The sequence below is a fragment of the Zootoca vivipara genome, chromosome 2 (assembly GCF_965207765.1).
Source record: "Zootoca vivipara chromosome 2, rZooViv2.hap1.1, whole genome shotgun sequence".
NCBI classification, from domain to species: Eukaryota; Metazoa; Chordata; class Lepidosauria; order Squamata; family Lacertidae; genus Zootoca; species Zootoca vivipara.
This window is the reverse complement of record NC_142584.1, coordinates 51834881-51857807: the sequence shown is the minus strand read 5'-3', so window position 1 is coordinate 51857807 and position 22927 is coordinate 51834881. Positions and strand designations below refer to the sequence as shown.

At 42.1% G+C, this 22927-nt stretch overlaps 1 protein-coding gene across 4 annotated transcripts; it reads right to left on the bottom strand.

The window, feature by feature from the left end:
• Window positions 1-1963: 1963 nt before the first annotated feature.
• Window positions 1964-11349, bottom strand: YIPF5 (Yip1 domain family member 5). 4 transcript variants are annotated; one of them, XM_035105354.3, is made up of 6 exons: window positions 11225-11349; window positions 9418-9534; window positions 7748-7920; window positions 6831-6976; window positions 5403-5584; window positions 1964-3820 (listed from the first exon to the last, which is right to left on the bottom strand). In XM_035105354.3, exons 2-6 carry the CDS (start codon window positions 9522-9524, stop codon window positions 3658-3660), a joined length of 771 nt encoding a protein of 256 aa, XP_034961245.1. In that variant the 5' UTR covers window positions 9525-9534; window positions 11225-11349; the 3' UTR covers window positions 1964-3657. The 4 variants fall into 4 exon arrangements, with proteins under 4 accessions (XP_034961245.1, XP_034961246.1, XP_088518003.1 ...); XM_035105355.3 differs by having other exon boundaries at window positions 9418-9530; XM_088661877.1 differs by having other exon boundaries at window positions 11304-11349.
• Window positions 11350-22927: the final 11578 nt, after the last annotated feature.

Sequence of the window (22927 nt, the reverse complement as noted above, 5' to 3'; positions counted from 1 at the left end):
TCAGTAAGGCACCCTGCGAAGGCATTCGAGAGAACACAAAGGGGTTTAAATGGGGAAAGGGCGACAGGGCATGCAAACCCCAGCCCTGATGTCCCCAGGCTTGCACTTCAGACCTCCACACATGCACCACAGAAATCCAAGGTGTTTTCAATGTGTTCAGCTGAATGTGCTTAAAACGCCTCTTCGTATATTTGGGGTGAATATGCAAAGGTCTGAAGTGGAGCCATTGTGTGTGTGTGTGTGTTGGGGGGTGTCATAGAGGGTGGGGCTTGCATGTGTATTTCCCCTCCCTAGTTTCAGCAATTTGCTTGTTTAAATACCAGGCTGTCACTGCCCACTCAGCTATCGAGAACCCCCTTCTTTTTAAACATTCACCCGTCTTTTGCTCATTTCAAAATTCTCTCCCGTTCTAGCACCAACCCAAGCTTCCCAAGACAGCAACTCATCTTAATACTATGAAACTTGTGAAATTTTAGACTCCACTGGATTACAGGTGCAGTGAGATATCAGGGACAGTCCTTTTTGCAGACACTTTGTCTGTCTGAAACTCCCAGTTGTGTCTTTCCTACACCCCTGAATGGGAACTTCCCTCCGGTTGTGGGTAGCAACTTTTTTTTGGCGTGGGTGTGGGCCTGTCAGTGTCAAATTCTGATTCAGACCTTGAGGGGGCAAAGGCTTAAAGCTCTCCTTTCCCAGATCACTGTCCCTGTCCGGCTTAGACCTATGCCAGCATGCTCGCACCTCCCACCTCACTTACCTATGTTATTCCAGCAGGAGGGCAGTTCTCATTTCCTTCTTCCTCTCTCTAATGCCTTTGTGTCAGACAGAAGTTTTTCCCATTTTATACTAGTTTCGCTTGCCATCATAGCAGCATGCTGGTCATTTTGAGAAGTACACCTATCTCCACATATCTTGTAGGAGGGGTAGTCAATGTTGTCTTCTCCAGATTTTTCTGGGCTACAACGCCATCCTTGACCATGCCTACTGGAGATGATGGGAGCTAAGGGTACAGCAGTATCTGGGAAGCACATTGACTACCCACCCCTGACTTTAAAAAAACACACACACAACAGGTGGGAATGTGTGGCAGAGAGATGAAAGGCCTTGAGTCCTTCTTTGGATAAGAATTAACTCCAAAAGTACTGTAAGGGTAGACAGCTTGATTTATACCATCCTAAATTTTGTCTCAGGTTGTGCTTAGGTAATGTTCAAATCCATCATTAGCTGCTTGCCTACTGCAGTTAAAAGTTTTTATAGGTTACCCAAAACGTAATTAGGAACAATTTGGTGATTCAACTCTTCACACAATGCATACTTACAGAGCTCCCAAGGGCATGCTATACTAATGCTAGGAATACAAGCACACTATAAAAGTGCAGAAGCTCAGATTACTCATAGTAGGCAATCTCCACAATCAAGGCCAAAGTATTAATAGCTAGCCTACTTACTGTGCAGATTTCTAGTTGCAGAATCTTCCTTGGTTAATTTTATCTTTCAATGATTTTTAAAAACATTTTTCAATGTATGCTACATTGGATATCACTCAGTAGAATGGTAGGAAATATTACATGAAAATCACTCAGTAGAATGGTAGGAAATATTACATGAAAATTATATATCTTTTAAGTTAGAAAATAGAGAAACACACAGAGAGAAGCCATTCATTGCAGACCTGTGTTCAATTCAAGAAAGATTGAGGCACTGGAGACTCACATTTTAAACTATAAGTGGAAGATGCTGGAAATGTATCTTTACTGTATATCTCATTGAACCTGCTACCCACAGGTAGATTATTTTTCAATGTGGGGAGAATGGGTGTGAATCTGAGGATTGCTCCCCTATCATGGTCAAATTCTAAAAAAAAATTGTCCCATCCATTCTCTGCTAAAATAGAAGTGATGAAAGATCAATATATATTTCAGAGGAAAAACTGCTAAAGCACAAAATTTAATTTGCAAATACCCAAGATTTGAATGTGCAAAGTTATCTGAATTTCTTGCACAACATTTATTTAAAATGTTTAGCCAACAACTCTGGGCTACATGAAAACAGATCACATGAAGAATTGTGCAGTGGCATGGAAAGGAGCAAAAACTAGTGTATGACTAGGTATTTGCTGATAAGGAGGCTGATTTGTTAAGTTACACTGGTTCACCAATGTTATCCAATGGGATACTGTACCACTGTGACAAAACGAAGTCTTACGAGATACTGTTAGCTACTTCCATTTCTCAACAAAGGATATCAAAATTATTACTATCTCAGAGACATGCAAGTTTTTCATGTGAAGTGTAAATTAAAATATTTGTTTTTGTCATTTTGGATAGGATTCCAACACTTACTTTACAATTAAGAAGCCTAATTATAAAATGCCATTGGCGCAATCCAACATTTGGCACGAGCAACTTCACCTTCCTCTCCTGCAGCTCCCAGAGACCCCAAAATCTGCTCAAGGGTTCCCCAAACCCCTGAAGCAGATTTTGACAGCACACATGGGGGCTGCAAGGGGATAGGAGAGGAAGGTGAAGCCCTGTGCTATGCTCCATTCATGCATTGGATACAAGCACGCCGTGATTGAAATGTAGCATTTGCTCAATGGGAACAAATCATCCTTTGAATAAATGAGGCTTTTTTTGGTTGCTCAAGGCTGGACAACATTACGAGGAAGATATATTGTTAAAGGTCAAATTGAAACACTTTCAAAGAACATTATGGGGAAAATTTACCGTATATTCCAGTGTATAAGACGACTGGGTGCATAAGACGACCCCCAACTTTTCCAGTTAAAATATAGAGTTTGGGATATACTCGCCATATAAGAAATACGACCCGGCGTATAGGACGGCCCCCGACTTTTGAGAAGATTTTCCTGGGTTAAAAAGTAGTCTTATACGCAGGAATATACAGTAATTGGTGTAGGACAACATCCATCCAAACTGCTTTCTGAAACAGGTTGTTTTTGGGGAACCATTTGAAAGTCTATTCTTGATTTTTTAGTATGAAAACGAACATCTTCTCAGATTTATACAATTATGATAGAGCTATTTACAAAATACATACAAACTGAAACATTTATAAATGCGGTAGCTTTGAGCCTGGAAAGCCTTTTGGACCATTTACTGTAAACAAAAACATAATCTAAGTTGGTGCTGTAAACTCTTCAAAAGTTATATGTGGGACTCATTCTGCTTTGCTTCACGATTAGGTTTTATTGAGATAGTTTTCTAGTTTGCTAAACTGGTAGAAAAAAAGGGAATGTATATCTTTTGTTTAGGATTGTAGTTGCATGCTGCCATGGGAAAGCAACTGTTTCATTTCCTCTTATCTACAAAAACTTCTGAACTACAAAAGTTTTCAAAATAATAATATTTTGCCAGAGGCTGTTGGACTGGGAAAGAAATGTTACATTTTAAACAGTATAATCATGAACCTGTATTAAAGGTATAGACATTACAGGACAGTTCAAAATCGTATTCAAGAGTCCTATAAAAAGGAACACAAAAGGCTTGTTTGTTTTTGTTGCTCCAGACGACAATTCAAGCATTAACCTTGCATGATAGTGACTAAGAGCTGTTTTCTGGTCCCAGTTTTAAGTGTCTCAAAAGTGAAGGCTTTTCAGTTTGGCCCATTTAAGTCCAACAATAAGGATAAGTCAGCTCAAAACACAGAAATGAGGGCAAAGACTCCATATAATAAAGCACAGGGATATGCTACTAAAAGTTGTTGTCCTTCCATTGCCAAGGCTGAAATGAAGATTTTGGAAGCTGAAAAGCTACACCATCCAATAATTCCAGCAGCAAGAATAACTCCCATCATACCCCTGAAAAACAAAATGATTTAAAGACAATGTTGAGTAACAGCTTCACATCACTGTGCGCACGTCAAAACAGTCCTGTGCATTCTTCAAAGGTCGCTATGGATTTTAAGTATATTTTGGAGAAGGATAAAAAAATGTATCCAGCAGCACTCTCAAGCACACTACCACCAGTATTTGGGGCTTCAAAATATAACTATCTCACTCAATTAAGCCCACCCACTAGGAAAGAAAGTCTTTTTACGTTCCTCCCAAAGGAAAGGCTTGCTGAAGAAAAGAAAGAGCAGCTAACACAGGGACGATGGCATTCTCGGTGGTGACCCCACAATTGTGGAATGAAATTCTACAGGACACCAGATAACCCAAAGCCCTTGCGGATTTTAAATGAGTATTAAAGATGTAGATCTTAACTACAGTGGCACCTCTAGTTATGAACTCAATTCGTTCTGGAGCTCCGTTCTTAACCTGAAACTGTTCTTAACTAGAGAGGCGTGCTTTCACTCTTGCTGCCACTGTGCTGCCAGCACACGGTTTCCGTTCTCATCCTGGGGCAAAGTTCTCAACTCGAGGTAACTCTTCCAGGTTAGTGGAGTTTGTAACCTGAAGCGTTTGTAACCTGAAGCGTTTGTAACTCAAGGTACCACTGTACTGCCTTTGGGAACTAATTTAATCTAAGTTGAAGAACTCCCTGATTTTCACCTGATTTTGCTGTGTTGATCCTCTTGTCTTTTAGTAATATTTTGAAATACTGTTTTCGAATATTAGGGGTGCTTGGTGGTTTTTTTTACTTTACGTTTAATATGTGGCTTGTAAAAATATATTATTGAAAAGCAATATACAAATTTACCCAACAGAGCAATCCAAACTTCCCATCTGCCATGCCAGACAGGTTTTGGATGAGGTGGAGGTGTTCCTCTGCCCAAGCCCTATCAGCCTCAGCTTTGTAGGGAGCTCTGACATCAGTGGGGAAGCTCCACCATCAGAGGGGAAAGAGGGTGAGACTGGGCCAGCTCAGCGGATCCCGGGCAAATCCTGCTGCCACCATGTGACAGAAACAGCCTAATCCATGTCTCTTCACTGTGCCAACCTGGGAGCTGATGCAGTGAAGGGGCATTTTTTCCCTTCCCTTTCTGTAGGGCACTGTGGGCTGTGGTGCTCTAACAAGTCCCATCACAACAAGACATGGGCTAGGATTGCCACCTAAATAATATAAAAGCACTCTGACCAGAAGAGAAAGGAACAAAAGTAAATCACTTGATTGGAAAGTAGAGCTGTCAGTTATAGAACTACACCCCTGCCTCTTTGCCTGGTGTATTGTATTCATGGGGAGCATCTTTTTTTCCCTTTTACAAAAATATAGCAAATGACAAACAAAATCCTAGAAGCCCCCTCAAAGCTCCAAGGTGAGCTCATATTGCCTTGAACCTGAGCTGATCCTAATATCCACAAGGTGTGGCTCTTTGTGTCCAAGGTGAATGCACAGCCCTAAGTTAATACAAGCTGCTTTTGTAGATTTCCCCTTCGCTAAAATTTATAGGTGTAACCTTCAGTATATCAGTGTAACATAATATTTGACGGCAATACTTACTGTAGAGAAAATACAATTGCAAAGCTGGAAAGTATGATCATAGGAAGGAGACAGTATCCTAGCACACTGGCAACACAGCCAAACGAAACGCCCGTCATGCTCATTAAGTTCAGGAGACAGAACATTCCTAAGCATCCGATTGCACTAATCCCATACACATAGCCAAACTGAATTTTGCCAGCCTAGAAAGGAGAGAATACAAATCAAAAGTTCAAACCACACTGTCTTATTAGGAGTTTTGTATATTAGATCCCCTTACTCTGAGCTATTTGGAGAACGGGAAAAATAGAGTAAAATCAAAGAGGGAGAAAAAGGAAATATTACTTTTTATTAACAGTGACAATTAAGGAGTACAGGCAGAATCATTTTCTTTACTGTTTTGGTATTTTTATTACTTACTAGGTTTACAATAGTTTTTAAAACTCTAGGTTGTTTATTTATTTATAAAAAAGATGAATGGGGAATATGTTGCAAGAAAAACTCTGTGCGCATGTTTTTTCAGGTGGGGTGGGTCCAAGGCACCAGATGAGTAACAATCCAAGAGAGAGCTTTTTTAAAAAAAATAAAATTATCCAGTTAGCACCTTAGAGACCCACTAAGTTTGTTCTGGGTATAAGTTTTTGTATGCATGCACACTTCTTCAGATAGTTGGTCTCTAAGGTGCTACTGGACAATTTTTTTTATCTTTTTCAACTGTGTCAGACCAACACAGCTACCTACCTTAATCTTGAATCCAAGAGATAAATACTACCAACAGTGAGTGGACCACAAGGAGCCAGGTCAGTTGTCTACACATCTTTCCAAACCAAAAAGCACTGAGCCATACATCACCAGAGCATTGTAATGGGTCAGGGGAGATACCGTTTCTGTAAATTAATAAAGGCTTTTCCAGGTGCAGAAGTTTATATGAGACCCAGCTCATGGTGAGTCTCCCCCAGGAGCCAGTCCTTGTCTGCAGCAGCCCCACAAACTACTGAATCCTCTTCTTAGAGAAGTTTCTTATCCTTGCTCACTTTCTGAAGGCAGGTGAGAAACTTTTCAGCTGGTCTTTGAGAATTCAATACTTACATGAAAGCTTTGATCAAAAGCATAGAAATAGTTTAATAAATAAAAGGCCACCCAAATCAGTTTATCACCTGAAGAACTGTGTAACTAGATCTAGCTTCTCTGAAACTTGTCCAACAAGGTCTTATAAAAAAATTCACATTCATGCATATTCACCACATTGCCTCTGTAAAGCTACGGTATTATATTTTGAAAGTATGCACATTCTTGTATTTTTCTTCTGCATTTCAAACCTCATTATGTATTTATACATTTAAGAAACCACACCTACTAGGAATGCCTTAACTTGCAACTTTTGTTTTTGCTACAACATATTTTAGACTGATTCCCCCCACCCCCATATGCATCCCACTGACATCTTACCAGCAATAATGTGGCACCAAAGGCTAGGCAGAAGACCATAGGCCCTGCCATATCAGTTTCATTCATTATGCTGCCATCTGCTGCTTTTAATGGGTGCAATACTGTAAGAGTCTTCTGCCAGATGTGGTCAAAATTGATTCCTAGTTCTGCATTATCAAACAAAGAACAGTATTTTAACATTTGTTATCAGTGGAAAATATGTTGTTTTAAGCAGTCAGGGATTGCTGTATAAACCTGAAGGGCATGGGGTGGCCCCAGAGAAAACAAACAAACTCTTAGATATGGTTGCAGCTGCAAAATTCTGCTATGCAAAACACTGGGGGAAAGTTTGAAAGTACCTGCTGTGAGAGAATGGAAATCAAAAATAATTTCTGAATGTGCAGAAATTGGAAAGCTTACAGGTTATGTAAGGGTGAAAGAAGGGAGGCAAAAAATAAACAGATTTGTAATGTTTGTGGACTGGCACAATGAGTCACAAGCATCACTAGATAGGAGTTATTAGACATGCTGTAACAAGAAATATTAATTGTGGAAAAATATTTGCAAGGTATGAATATGTTATAAAATATAGCATAGCACCATTATGAAATATATTTAAAATAAAATAAAAAACCCAGATGTTTGATTTTTTGGGGTGTGTGTGAGAGAGAGAGTAGGGCCATATTCAACCTTATCTCAGTCCTGTAATTAATTTCCACTTAAAACACTCAATTGCAATTTGTAAGAGGCAAGTTAATGGAATAAAACCAGAAACCAGAGAAACTGCTAACAAAACTCAATAGCAGCTGCCTTACTATGTAAAGATAAATTTAAAAAATATATGCATGTATTCTTTTGGAAATCTGCGGTCAGTGCTCCTTTATAGCGTGCCCCAAATATATTAGCAAATAAATAGATTTGCAATAAATAAAACATACCTTCTAGTAAGGGTGGCTCATCTTCAAAATTGCTTCCATAGAAAGACTGTGGGGAGGATGGAGTGTATGTTTGCGTTGGCTGAAAAATCTGGCCAGTGTAAGGCTGTTGTGGCTGCATCATCTCTGGAGGGACGTATTCACCTTGCTGAGAATAGTCATAGCCAGCATACTGTCTGCAGAAAGCATTTTTTTAAAAAAAGTATTAGATGAATGCTTACACCACAGGAATTTTAGAAACTCTTTCAAAGCCCTTATATACCTACTCCACAAGAGGCACTTCCATATAAATGTTCCCTATTCAATATCAATGAATACAACACTGCAGACATGGATTCTTGGAATGTAATTTCTGGAAGATGGCTATACGAATATATTCTGACAACATGTAAAGGAGAAGCAGAAAGAACTCTACTACCGTTTATCTGGATTTCAATGGTTTGGAATGCCTCACAACTATCAGTCCTATTAAAACCTTGTTTTCTTTTTTTAAGCCATCATTTGTACAGTGCTTGCCTCTTGTCAAATGTTCCTGACAATTTCTCTCCCCGCCCCTACCCCCTACAATGATCACTTCCAGACAAATCCAACTGCATACTCAGATTATATTACTAAGATTGCTGTCAAGGCTTGGTTACAAGTTCCTTAATGTAGTCCAACATATTTCCGGACCTTAAATGAGGACCTAATCTAAGTCACCTTACTCTCCTATTCTAAATAGTTGAATGAATCATGTGATAGTAGCATTTGTTTTAACACCTGTGACATGTACAATGACCTGGTACCCATTATGACACAAATCACCACAACTGGCCTTCTGGATTGTTTGTATTTGTACATTCCCCTAATTTCTAAGCAAGCTTCTTCAAAGACAGCTTTTGCTGTCTTGCCTTACAAGAATGCAGAACCTACCCAAAATTGGGTTCTAAGAACACATGCTAAGTGATGCATTGTATTTATTCATTTTAAGGCTCACTGCTCTTTAAACCTTGTAAGACAGCCTTGCATTGAATAAAATGACTGGCTGCCACAGGCAACAAGAAATTTCATGCAGGTGAGTGTAGGTTGCTGGAAGAGGGCAAGATTGCCAAGTCCCTTTTCCCCTTGGTTTCTGTGCTAGCCACAATAAAACAAAAGTCTATTCCTCTGCTTGGCTGTAGACTCCCCCCCTTTCCCTTTTTTCAAACCAATCCACCAAAAAACTAATGGCTTATGTAGCAGCTTGCATTTCAATGATAGCTGAAAAGAAGGCTTCTTGTCCATGGCAGCCAGCTAGAAAATGTAAGCAGAAAAATGTGCAAGCTGGAAACACTGATGGGCTTATTTACAAAGTTAGTTTTTGGTAAGTAATGCACAAGTCCTGCTATTAATGAACAGCTGATACATAAACACGGCTCCCTATATATGAGCTACTTAAAACAGTATAAAATGTATTGGACTAAATGTGAATTTTTTATAAACTGGAGCAAAGTGTATTAAAGAGCATTACAGTTTTATTAGTAACAGTGAATGTTTACAAGCATCCAACTTTTAAACTCTACTTGCATATAAAAACTGGCCTATGTTTATGGCACCAACGTCCTATGTTTATCTTAAGGAATTAAATAATTTCTACATTTTTCTTTTTCATTTTTTATTATGATTACTAAAAGAATAAAAGAAACTCAAGTTACTTGTTGTATGTTCCTCCTGCATAGTCTCCTCCATAGGACTGTGCTTGATCATCAATGCTGTAACTTGTTTGATAGAAATCTGTATTGAAGTTGTCGAACCCAGACATTGCAATCTGTCTGCAAAATAAATTACATTTCAATGTATTCAAAAGCTAACACAATTCAACTAATTATATCTTCACTCCTAAGAGGCAGCTGGTAATTTTGAAGCTCCTTCAAGCAGAATACAAAGCCCTACCACTACAAAAGCACATGTTCTCAGTGTTCGAAACACCCATTGTTCTAGGTGCATTTTGCGACAGAGAATTTCATTAGTGTGAACAGTTTTTGAGCTCTGGGCCTCAGATTTCAGATTAAAACTGCAGAGTGGAAGGAAAGGGGGACCTTTTTCTGCCTCCCCACTTCTAGCTACTCTCTGAAGACTGGAGAAGAGACCCTCTTAAGAATATTAGGGAGGGGGGTTGGGATTGGGAAGGACTAGACTATGTGAAAAATGAATATATTTTAGCTGCAGTTCATTCATTTTTAGTTTTGTATTCTTGTTATAAAAAAGCATGCATAGACATTCTGTTGTTGCACCCATAACCTAAGTTTAAGGTGCCATTTAGCTCCTACTTTTCATATCTATGTTTCTAACACTGCATGTTCTTATAATCAAAGATATCAAAAGGCTCTTAGAAAAGAAATCAATTAAGAGCAAAAAGATAGTATTGCCAAATCAAATAGTAAGTGGCGTATACAGGACCTCTTGAAAAATGGTATCCCTGTAACTTCAAGTGAAAGACTAGAAGTATGTTAACAGTATAGGCTAGTGTCTCAGGTTCTGTATCCAAGTAGGACTATTGACACACCTGGCTCTGCACTGTCAAGTCCAGCCACTCTCAATGTGGTGCTCTCCTCCAGCTGTTTTACAACTCCCATTAGCCATGCTGGACACCAGGCTGGAGAAGGTTAGTTTAGCTCTGCTACTCAAGAACCTTTAAACTAGATCTGAATATGGGATCATTTACATGCAGTGCATATGTTCTACCACTCAGCTACCACTCTTCTCTAAAACAAAACCTCTTTAAACCAGTTTGTTGTTAATTATACCCCAAAGCATTTGTAGCACTCTAGACCCCCCCCCCGGCAGGTTCTACACTGCCATCACTGCACTGAGAAATATGCCAGGACATATGTAGCCGTCACCCACCATGTTTTATCCAGTATGCCTCCCCTTTTATTTCAATTTACCCAAGAAAGACAACCGAAGGGGAAAACCCTCACCACTACACATAAAGCTGCATGGTGTTACTGCAAAGGAGGTTCTGAGCGAGGTTATCTGCCTCCGCTAAAACCAGGTGTTCTAAACGGGATCATTTAAACATTTCTTCCGACCTATGGCATCAATGAAATTGGGATGCGGGTGCTTGGAAGCCACTAGCCCAGGCACCCTCAAACTTCGGCCCTCCAGATGTTTTGGGCTACAGTTCCCATCTTCCCCGACCACTGGTCCTGTTAGCTAGGGATCATAGGAGTTGTAGGCCAAAACATCTAGTTTGGGGATGCCCTGTACTAAACTTTAGGGACAGACTGGGGGGGGGAGGAGATAGCACCGCAGACCTTCGTGCTACACAACAGAGAACAGGGGGGAGGCGGTGACGGCCGCTTGTGGGTCACCTCCCTCGACAAACTGCCTGCTGGTGGTGCATTTAAAGCAGAGTGGAGCTCAGCATCCCCTCCCCCCGCCTCTTCCCTCCTTTCCCCACGGCGCCTGTGGTTGCCAAGAGGTGGCGGGCGGCGGGTGTCACGAGCCCCCTGAGCTCACCTTCAGGCCCGGGCACCAGACCCCCTTCGCTACGCGCACGTCCGGCGACCGCAACCCCTCTCCCGCGAAGACCCCTCACCCCTCCGCTCGTTCAGACGCTACGTGTCAGCCGCCCAAGGAGAAGCACTTCCGGATCGACAGGGGCATGCGTAGTGCAGAGCCGCTGTCTCCACCCCCCAACCTCCTCCAGCGGAAGCCGGTCTTTCCCCGCCTCTCTATGACGAGGCGAGGACAACGCGCCGCAACCGGAACGGCGTGAACGTGAGCGTCCGCCGGGGGCTGCCCGCCTTCTGGCGCCCTGTGGGCATGCGCAGAGAGGAATGAGCCTGCTGGTCTCGCGGGCGGGATGGTTAACACGCAAATACAAACGCCTATGTTAAATAAAGGGGAACCAGTCACACCCCTCTCTTCTTGTTGTGCCTCTTCGAAAATAGAGGGCTTTGCCCTAAAAAGCTGCTTCTCACGATGATCCTTTCTAGTTTTTGAGCTTTGAAGATAACGCCCTTAAATATACATACATATTCTGAGGGGAGGCTAATGTGCATTGTGCTCCTAAGCGCTGCTGGCTCAGGTGCTGACCTGCGATAAGACGCCCATTGCTCGTTTCCGCGCTGGCCTGTTTTCCCTCTTCAGTGCACGAGGCATTTCCGATAAGGAGGATTTATTTAGGAAACCCCTCGTGCGGCTGGGATGCTCTGGCGTCACATGGTCTTATAAAACTCGGAACAGACCACGCTGATCTGCTTTGCCAGCAGTCTGGACGCTGTGTGTAGCACGTAGCGCTCTCTTTGTGTGTAGCTTTTCTTTTATGTCCTCCGTCCTCTACCAAATGCTGTGGGTCTCATTTTTACTGGGAAAAGAATATGAAGGAGATACGATCAGATACATCTAGCCTAACCTCTTGCGAGGGATCAACCTTCCAATCCAAGCCACAGTATTTCCCTGCTGTGTTTCACTTGCCACTTCTCTGCCAAGTTAAGGAGGACTCCACCAACCAGCCAGAAATCCACCCAACTGTAGAAAGGCTTTTTGAAATAAAGATATGCTGCATTCACAGCATTCTCTTGATCTATTGATCTCATGTCGTGCTCTCATTCAGATTAGTCTGTCTTGTTTTAAAGGAAAACCATGCTGGCTCTTTGTAATCATAGCATTATCTTCTATATTGCTCACAAACTGAAAGTTATTGACCTGTTCTAGAACTTTCTAGGTATCAAGATGACCAGTCAGTAAGTTGCATGGATCCTTTACTTCGCTGACCCTAATTCTTCCTGAAGATGGAGATGACATTTGCCCGCTGCCAGTCTCCCAGTTGTTGTTTAGTTGTTTAGTCATGTCCGACTCTTTGTGACCCCATGGACCAGCGCACGCCAGGCACTCCTGTCTTCCACTGCCTCCCGCAGTTTGGTCAGACTCATGTTGGTGGCTTCGAGAACACTGTCCAACCATCTCATCCTCTGTCGTCCCCTACTCCTTGTGCCCTCAATCTTTTCCAGGGAGTCTTCTCTTCTCACGAGGTGACCAAAGTATTAGAGTTTCAGCTTCAGGATCTGTCCTTCCAGTGAGCACTCAGGGCTGATTTCCTTAAGAATTGATAGGTTTGATCTTCTTGAGGTCCATGGGACTCTCAGTCTCCCAGTACTTCACCTGTTCTCCACTTTCCCCTTGTGGATTCATCACTTCAGATACATATTTAGTTAAACTGCTTAACCCATTGAACATAAATGCCAAGTAAGACACTAAGAATAGGTAGAGGCCTGGGGAGGAGGAGAGGAAGAGGAAGAGGAAGAAGAAGAAGAACTATTTACAGGAACATCTTCCTGGTTCAAAGAAGTGGATTTCCTGCAAGAAAAGTGGTTGGGTGTCAGAGGGCTTCCTTCAGTATTGACGGGGAAGATGCTGATGCTGTGATGTGATGTGGCATGGGCTGCCTCAGCTCCTCTTCCTCTCTGACTGCTCTCCTTCATTTCTGTTTTCTCCAAACTCAGATGTTACTGCTGGAGAAGGGGTCTGCCTTGCCACTGCCTCAGAGTTGCTGCTGAGGACCTGCAATGAGAAGGTGGCTCTTGCCTGATGCAGTGGTGGTAAGCTGCTCAGCTGCAGATGTAATGGCCACTGTGGGGCGAGAACGGCTGTTGGCAAGTGCTTAGCCTTGGCCCAGTTGTGCAGCCAACCCCCCTTTGGTTACCCATGCCAAGCTTCCCTGATCCCTGGCCCACACCTCCTGTGAGCCACCACCAGTCACAGAGCACTGGCCTCCCTACCTGTTCCCATAGCTGAAGTATCAGCTCATGGGAGGCAGGTGAAACGCCACTGAGGGCACCATGATGCTCCTGGTCCTTGTGTTCCAGGTGGAAGGACAATTTCTCAATCTTCTGCTGGCAGTGGAACATTTTGTTGAGTGCATGGGCTTTGGAGATACCACAAGGCTCCTAGTGCTGGTCTTCTTGTCTCCTATAATCTATTGAAGCTTCATGTTATACACATGGCCTTTAGGAATTTATCTGCTAGAGAGATATATTTAGTAATTTAGAACTGTAATTCTGTAGGTGGCTTGAGACATATAGATCAATGAACTGCTTGTCAATTCCTAAGAAGAATTTCATATTAAAATTAGTAGAGAATATTTTTTTTCTTAAAGCCTGCTGGATTTAAATGCCTTTCTACATTTTTCTACCTTAAAAAACCCCCAAAGAATTAATTTAACTACAACAAGAACCCTGGAGCAAAATTATTTTTATATTACTTTGACTGAAGGAAATGAAGCCAACAAATTGGTTGCACCTACATATATGTATTCATAATTGAATACAAAAAGCTTTTCTTTACAGTGGAGGCATTGTTAGAGAATTGTCATTTATAATGATTCTTTTTTGTGTGTGGAATCAATTTTCAGAATTGCATTATTGTTGGATTGTTATTCTGTTAGCGTTGAAATCAAAGATGAAAATACTGTTCAACTGACTACAAATCAGAATACCTGTGGGTGGGGAGGGTGAGGGGACCAAAGGAAGGAAGGAGACTGTTCAGTGGAATAGAAAGATTTCATACATTTTTTAAAAAAACGATACAGAATGAAACAGACCGAAATCAACCACAGAAATAGCATCAACATTAATAATTGCATTATAGGATTAAGAACATTGGCTGTTGCCTTCTGCTAAGTCTAGACCACTGGTATTCAGCTGGTGAGTTAGGACTCATTAGTGGGTCACAGCCTGAACCAAGGAGGGTCACAACCAAGGAGCATTAACACCATGCAAATATATGGTAAAGGTTTAAGAAATGAGACCCCAAATGGGTTAAAATTGGGTGCTGGGTCTGAAAAAGTTGAAGATACCTGGCCAAGACTATTGATCTGTCTAGTTCAGCGTTGTCAACACTGACTGGGATTGGTTCTCCAAGGTTTCAGGCAGGACATGGGGCCCTTCCATACCTTCCTTTAAAGTGGATCAGACATTTCTTGTCCCACCCTTAAAATGTCTTATGTCTGTTTGACATACCCCAGGAGTCATTGCTTTTGCATTTCCCTTTCCCTTTTTTCTTCAGCTGACAATAATCTGGTAAGGAGGGGAAAATTCAGAGCAAACTGCAACTAAGAACAAGTGGGGGTTTGCATCTCCTGTGTGGGGTGGTTCAACTCCACCTACTTCCACTTTCTTCCTCGCTTCCATTTCTGTTTCTGCCTAAGCCCCTGATTATTTCAGGAAGTTGGTTCCATTTTTTATGTTTACTGGCATACATGGGGTAGCATATGTGTACTATGTGGTGTTTCTTTGGAGTGGGGGCAGATATATATAGCAAGCAATTCACACACACACACACACACACACAGGTTTTTGGAGGTAGACTAAGTAGCGCATGCTCAATTTGTTGCAGAGAAGAGGAGTGTGTACAGAGGAGGTGAAAAAGCAGCGTTAAGCTCCTTCATGTTTTCCTCCTCACATCAACACAATGATAAAAACAGCAGTTGTCAACCTTTATGGGCCAGTGGGACCATATTTGGAATCCTGAGAAAGTGTTGAGGGTGCCAATCCATAGCTGCCAAGTTTTCCCTTTTCTCGCGAGGAAGCCTATTCAGCATTAGGGAAAATCCCTTAAAAAAAGGGATAACTTGGCAGCTATGTGCCAATCACAAAGTGGTTGCCTTGGAAGGTTGGCAGAATACAAAATGGGTTTCACATCTAAAAGAGCAGGGGGAAAAATGCAAGCATGGCTCCCTTAAATGGAAAGAAAGCATTCACACCAGCGATCACCCTTATAGGAGAGAAGCTATTTCCACATTTCTCCTGTTTTAAACAGAAGGATGGGTGACTGTCCAATGCTGGCATCCAATGAAATGTCCCTTGGTATGGTCTAAGTGGGACTTTTACAGAAGTCAGAGTCCCTTGCAGTGCTTCTCCCTTCTGCAAAGCCTGGCTGAAGGAAACAGGCCCTTTCCACTGCCGCCACCACTGCCGTTTATGGAGAACTTAGGAGAGCCATACTATTGGTATTTGCGAAGCCCTCTGCCCTGGTTTGATATTTAATCATACTTTGATATAAGGAGTTTGTTAGGTTTTGAGCTTGTACAACTTTCTAGGGTTATGAAAACATTTTCCTCCTGTATGAAGGATGTTTCTAGGCATCCTTTGATCAAAATGTCTCGCTTGGTTTTACCACAAGCTTAAATCTTCCTTTGTGTGTCAGAAGGATGAGTTCTATATTCAGGGTTGCTGTGATTTATACACCAGAGCAACCTCAGCTTTTTTTACACTTCGGTCTATCAGAACTGTATCAAACCACTTTATCTTGATCCACATAATTTGTCTACAGACAAAATACTGATTTTGAATATACCGTATTTATTTAAAACACTGTTATTTTATTGTGAGTTGCAGTACTATAGTTTGACACACTCTGTATCTGAGAACATCTTTGAAAATAACATTTGCAAAGATTTGAGGGAAATTCAATTTCAAGAAATAGATAATCTTATTTTTTTAAGTCAGCTTCTTAACATTCTGCATGCTCTAAAAACAGTCTTGAGACAGATTTGTATGACCACAAAGTGACCCCCCCACTCTCTTGTAAGAGACACCACCCATATGGTTGCTATGTGTTAAACTGAGTGGTTTAACAATCAATCTCTTTCTCCAAGGAACTTTGGCAATTGTAACTTTGTAAAGGGAAAAGGGCTCTCACAACACTCAGCTCCCTTAACAAGCTATTCTTCAGGGGAGGCCATGAATGTTCAAAGTGGTATGATGATGTTTTAAATGTATAATACAGATGTGCTCCTCCAAGGTTTGAAGCATATTAAGAAGTAATAAAGCTTTGCTGTTGGTATTTTTAGACCATTTTTCTTTCTTAAAAAAAAAATCTAAAATGAAAAGCATATTAAAAGGGGGCAAAAAGTATCTAAAAAAGTAAAGGGCCGCTGACAGTTAAGTCCAGTCGTGAACGACTCTGGGATTGCGGCGCTCATCTCGCTTTACTGGCTTCCGGCAATCTTGCCGTCAGTCTTTGAGTTCTTAGATTCCCTTGTCCTGTTGGTATTGAACCCCTAGGTGCAGTTACAACACGAAGATGTGACCCAAACAGACCTCTGGATTCATGTAAGCTACAAAGGACTGTGAATCGTTTATTGCTTGGAGACCACAAGGGCCATCCAGTCCAACCCCCTGCCAAGCAGGAAACCCCATCAAAGCATTCTTGACATATGCCTGTCAAGCCTCTGCTTGGATTCAAACTACAAGAAAGAAGCTTTCACCTAAACATTAAGAAGAACTTCCTGACAGTAAGAGCTGTTCGACAGTGGAATTTGCTACCAATGAGTGTGGTGGAGTCTCCTTCTTTGGAGGTCTTTAAGCAGAGACTTGACAGGCATATGTCAAGAATGCTTTGATGGTGTTTCCTGCTTGGCAGGGGTTGGACTGGATGGCCCTTGTGCTCTCTTCCAACTCTATGATTCTAGGATTCTACGCTTAAAGACCTCCAAAGTAGGAGACTCCACCACACTCCTTGGTAGCAAATTCCACTGCCGAACAGCTCTTGCTGTCGGGAAGTTCTTCCTAATGTTTAGGTGGAATCTTCTTTCTTGTAGTTTGAATCCATTGCTCCGTGTCCGCTTCTCTGGAGCAACAGAAAACAACCTTTCTCCCTCCTCTATATGACATCCTTTTATATATTTGAACATGGCTATCATATCACCCCTTAACCTTCTCTTCTCCAGGCTAAACATACCCAGCTCCCTAAGCCGTTCCTCATAAGGCATCGTTTCCAGGCCTTTGACCATTTTGAGTCATCTATGGATAAGCATCTTTCTCAAACTGAAAGTGATCGTGCAAAGAAAAAGCATTGCACTGCTCCTAACATGGAAACATATATATCTTTTTCCTACTTATGTGTTCCCATGTGTTGGAAAAGATTATTACTTTCATCTATTCAAACTTCAACATATGATTAGGAATGGTACATGAGAACACATTCAGATGTGCCCCCAAGGAAAAAAAGGCTATGTTTTATGTTTCTGCTACTGAATTTTTTAGGAAGAGACAACATCAAATATTGAAGAAAAGTATAGCTGCCTTATACACTGGCAATGGATCAAGAGTTGGTTTTACCTTACCAGCTCCTTTCGCTCTCATTTTCATTTTTACAAAGTTGGTTTACCCCAGCCCTGTTCAGGTGATGCAAATTTCACCCTTAGTGAGCATATTATTCGTAATTATTATGGCTTGCAAAGCTGAAGCTCATTCGTGTTTCTGCCTTGCTTATAGAGCATGCCAGATCCACTATGTTTATTTATACTGAACTCTGTAACTCTTTTTCATTGGGATATACACTTTTATTTCACCCGATGTTGTACAAGTACAAGTAAGAAAGTCTTCAGTTTAAGCTTTTATGTAAAAAATATCAAAGGTCATTGTATGGATTTACACTGATATGTCTTTCTGCTTCCATAGCTGTTCTCAGCTTGTCTGGCACATTTTGTTGTATTATTTATTAATTACAGCTGACGATGGAAGCAAAGTTGTTGTTGGACAGGTGTGTGTATGTTATAAATAAGATTCTTTCTCTCACAAGCTTTTTCCAGAGCAGTCTCGTTGGCTTCAGTGAGATCACACCAGATTGTGGTTTAAATCCTTCTTATATATTGCTAAAATGACACGAAATTCTGAAAGTAACAAGAGCAGGACTCATTCCCAAAATGTGGATAAGTGTGACTGTAATGGTGCTGGTTGCTTCCTCACGAGTAATCCGCTCCAAACTCTGTGGCTGGTTTTTACAAAGTTTTATTATATACATATGTACAAGACAGAGCAACAATAAGCATGACTGTTCTATCCCGAATCAGAATCCGGAAGCACCGCCCTTCGTGACTTCTGCCAACAGAACACTCTGGGCGTTCGGAATCTCCTCCTCTCTGCATGCCTCTTTTCACCCCTCCGCTGTTGGGGTGATGGGGCTGGTGGAGAACCCTCCCCACTGGAACTGCCCAGCTGGGAAGCCGGTGCTCTCTCCTCTGGCACCTCCCCCTCCTGAGTGGTTATAGGAGCATCCATACTTCAGTCAGCCATTACTTTAAAGGATGGGACATAAGCTTCTGTTGTTGATGGAATTCTTTTTTTATTCATGGATAAAAATTCTTAACACATTTTCATATTGAATTTTGCCTACACATTTCCTCAAGTAACTTCCTCTTAAAAAATACATTATTGTACACTCTTTTCACTAACATACATTTCTCTGCAAATTTTTCTCTAAGAGATGTTTTGTATGCCTTTTTGTTGTTGGAGAGGTGTGTTCCAAAATTGGGGGCTGTGGAATGGCCTCCCATCTGAAGGCAGCCCTGTTTAAGGAAGTTTTATTATTATTATTATTATTATTATTATTATTATTATTATTATTATTGCTGGATTGCCCAATTTGAATTTTACTCTGGCTTTACTGTGCTGAAACAGCCATGCATGTTTACAGATAGAATCAACAGGAAGCTGTGTAATACTAAATCAAATCATTGATTCATTTAGCTCAGTATTGTCTACACTGAGTGGCAGTGTTTCTCCAGGATTTCAGAGAACTGTCTCTCTCAGCCCTATTTGGAAAAGCTGGGGATTGAACCTGGACCTTCTGCATGCAAAACAACAATGACATGTGGCCCTTCTCCATTAACTATAAACTTGTTCAAGGGTTTGTCTGCAGATGATGGATTTCTTGACATCTTTTCTATGAACATCTGAACCTCATTTCGTAACAAGCTGTTTTTAAACTCAGCTTCAAATGCAATTTTCTATGAGGCATTTGCAACCTACCACACAGTGCTCTTGATCTTTGGTGAACTGTCAGGCCTCTCCAGTTTCCTCCATCTTTTATTACTAACAGCTTTTTCAATGTGGAGGAGCAGGAAAGTATTAGTACTTCAGAGTTTCAATATGGTTAGGTCAATGTGAAAGGCTTTTCTCGTTGATGAAGGTACCGGGTTTTTGGCCAAAACACCTGGAAGGCACCAGGTCCAGTAAGACTGCCTCATAGTGTTTTGTTGCAGATTTGGGTGTCCCTTCTGGCAAAGAATTATTTGACAAGTATTTGGATAAACAAACAAAGGCTGCAGCTTTCTGAAAAAGTGCCCTCACCTAATCTCATCACCACTAGTCAGCCCCCAGTGCTCATCTGCGGGATTGTGCCATGTTGTTAAGCCACACACCTGAGTCATTTGATAACAAAAGTGTGGTAATTGATCTGACCTGAGTTGTAAGACTGGTAGTATCCCACCTTTGCGTGACCAGGTGGCGACCGCCCCAACCCCCAGGGACCAATTGAAAGGAATAATGACTGACGTGTTATAGAATTAAAATTTGGCCACAACTTTATTAAACTCTCAAATGTAGGAAGACCGTAGCAGTGCCCGCTAAACAGGAAGAAAAAAAAGTTAATCTGCAAACAAGAAACATTAAACAAAGGGAGGGTTGGGTGGGTGGGTGAAGCTCCTGAGCTGACTGCCTGGCTGCTGCCGGCTTCACCCCCTATTTATGCAACCGGCCCCACCTCCCAGCAGTGTAAATTGACTAACTGAGGCTGGGCGTGAACCTCCAAAGAATAACACTGAGAGGCAGGCGTGTCGGCGGCTGTTCTACGAATGAAAGGCCACATCCTAGTTTACCTCAGCGCGGCGCAGGGACTGACCAATCAGTCCCTGTGCTGCTGAAAAGCCGCATCAGAGATGTTTGCCGCCCTGCGCTGCGTTGAGGTAAACACCGGCGCAGCCTTTCAGCCTCGGACACTTGGCGGGTGTTTTCAAATGACCATGCGGGCTGGATTCGCGACCCTTTCGGGCCACATCCGACCCCCGGGCCATAGATTGCCGACCCCTGGTTTAGCCTTCTTCTTCTTTTGCTAACAAAAGATTCATCCATCCGAAACCAGCGTATCATCTTAACATACAATACAGGCTATGTCTTCCCTTTTCGGAAAGTCTAGTTCCTAAGAATGGCAGTTATGTGAAAGAAATGAAATGTGCAATTTTCTATGCAAAACCAAGTATGCACATTTTCATTTACATTGTGGCTGAGTACAAACTATCCATCTAAAACACCTCCCCCCTCAAAAATTTCTGGGTGCTGTAGTTTGTTAAGTGTTGCCGGCAATTGTAACTATGAGTAGGGTAAACTCCAGAGCCCAGAATTCTTGGATGGAGATGATATGCTTCAAATGTACTTCAAAGGTTTGTGAAGAAGCTTTATCCGCTTTCTTTTTCCTGTGTTAAAAAAAATCCTTCCAGTAGCACCTTAGAGCCCAACTAAGTTTGTATACCAATGACAAACTTAGTTGGTCTCTAAGGTGATACTGGAAGGATTTTTAAAATTTTGTTTCGACTACGTCAGACCAACACGGCTACCTACCTGTAACTTTCCCCTGTGTTGTAATTGCGCTCTTCTCTCTCTCTCTCTCTCTCTCTCTCTCTCTCTCTCTCTCTCTCTCTCTCTCTCTCTCTCTCTCTCTCTCTCTCTCCCCCCCCCCCCCCGGGACACACTGAACAGCTGGGGAAGACATTCTTTTCTTTGGCATCTGGGGCAAAGTTGTATAATATCACACTATAAATTGCTGGAATGTATTATATTTTATGGCACTCAAGCTTCTTACATTGATGACTGCCAGGTTTGGGATAAAGCCTGCCATTAAGTGGTGAAAGGTTTTTATTAGGATTTCAGCTGCATTTAAGTAGACATTTACCACTTGTAAGTCTTACCACTATGACAATAGATAACCTCTTATTTCAGTGGATAATTTACACTTCATTTTGTCACACTCCCTTAACAGTTTGTCTGTCAGATCTTGGGAACATATAGCATTAAAGGCAGTGGGATGGGGTGTGTGTGTGAAACACCCTGTACTATGAAGCAGCTTGCATCTTATGGCCTTCTTCAAATATGTTGAATAGCCATGGATTTCTGATATGTGAATGAGCAGCAGTGATTCTGTGAAATCAAACTTTTGCTTCCAGGTTTTTAACAAACCACAGTTCCCTGTGATGTCTAAATTTGGAGTACTGTGGTTTGCTTAAACTCTAATTAGTGAGAACAAACCAGGATCAAATTGGGTTATTAGCTTTAAAAGGTAAAGGTAAAGGGACCCCTGACCATTAGGTACAGTCGTGACCGACTCTGGGGTTGCGCGCTCATCTCACATTATTGGCCGAGGGAGCCGGCGTATAGCTTCCAGGTCATGTGGCCAGCATGACAAAGCCGCTTCTGGCAAACCAGAGCAGCACATGGAAACGCCGTTTACCTTCCCGCTGTGTTGTTGTTGTTTAGTCGTTTAGTCGTGTCCGACTCTTCGTGACCCCATGGACCATAGCACGCCAGGCACTCCTGTCTTGCACTGCCTCCCGCAGTTTGGTCAAACTCATGTTCGTAGCTTCGAGAATACTGTCCAACCATCTCGTCCTCTGTCGTCCCCTTCTCCTAGTGCCCTCAATCTTTCCCAACATTAGGGTCTTTTCCAAGGATTCTTCTCTTCTCATGAGGTGGCCAAAGTATTGGAGCCTCAGCTTCACGATCTGTCCTTCCAGGGAGCACTCAGGGCTGATTTCCTTCAGAATGGATAGGTTTGATCTTCTAGCAGTCCATGGGACTCTCAAGAGTCTCCTCCAGCACCCCTTCATGGATCAATGCCTTGTCGTGGCGAAGGGGCTTGAATAACTCAGAGAAGCTATGAGCTATGCCATGCAGGGCCACCCAAGATGGACAGGTCATAGTGGAGAGTTTTGACTAAACGTGATCCACCTGGAGAAGGAACTGGCAAGCCACTCCAGTATCCCTGCCAAGAAAACTCCATGGACAAAGACAACCTTCCCGCTGTAGCGGTTCCTATTTATCTACTTGCATTTTGACGTGCTTTCGAACTGCTAGGTTGGCAGGAGCTGGGACTAAGCAATGGGAGCTCACCCCGTCACAGGGATTCGAACCGCCGACCTTCTGATCAGCAAGCCCTAGGCTCAGTGGTTTAACCCACAGTGCCACCTGGATCCCTTTAGATTTAGATTAGCTTTAGATTTGTTCAATAATTAGAACTACAACAAGTCACAATTCTTTGAGTTTGGACATCACAGGAAATTGTGGTTTCCTTAAAAACAAAGATACTTCCTGTCTGCACCTCTGGCATGTAAAAGAGGAGGAAAGGAAAGGAGGCATGCACAAACCCAATACTTGTTGTAGCAGG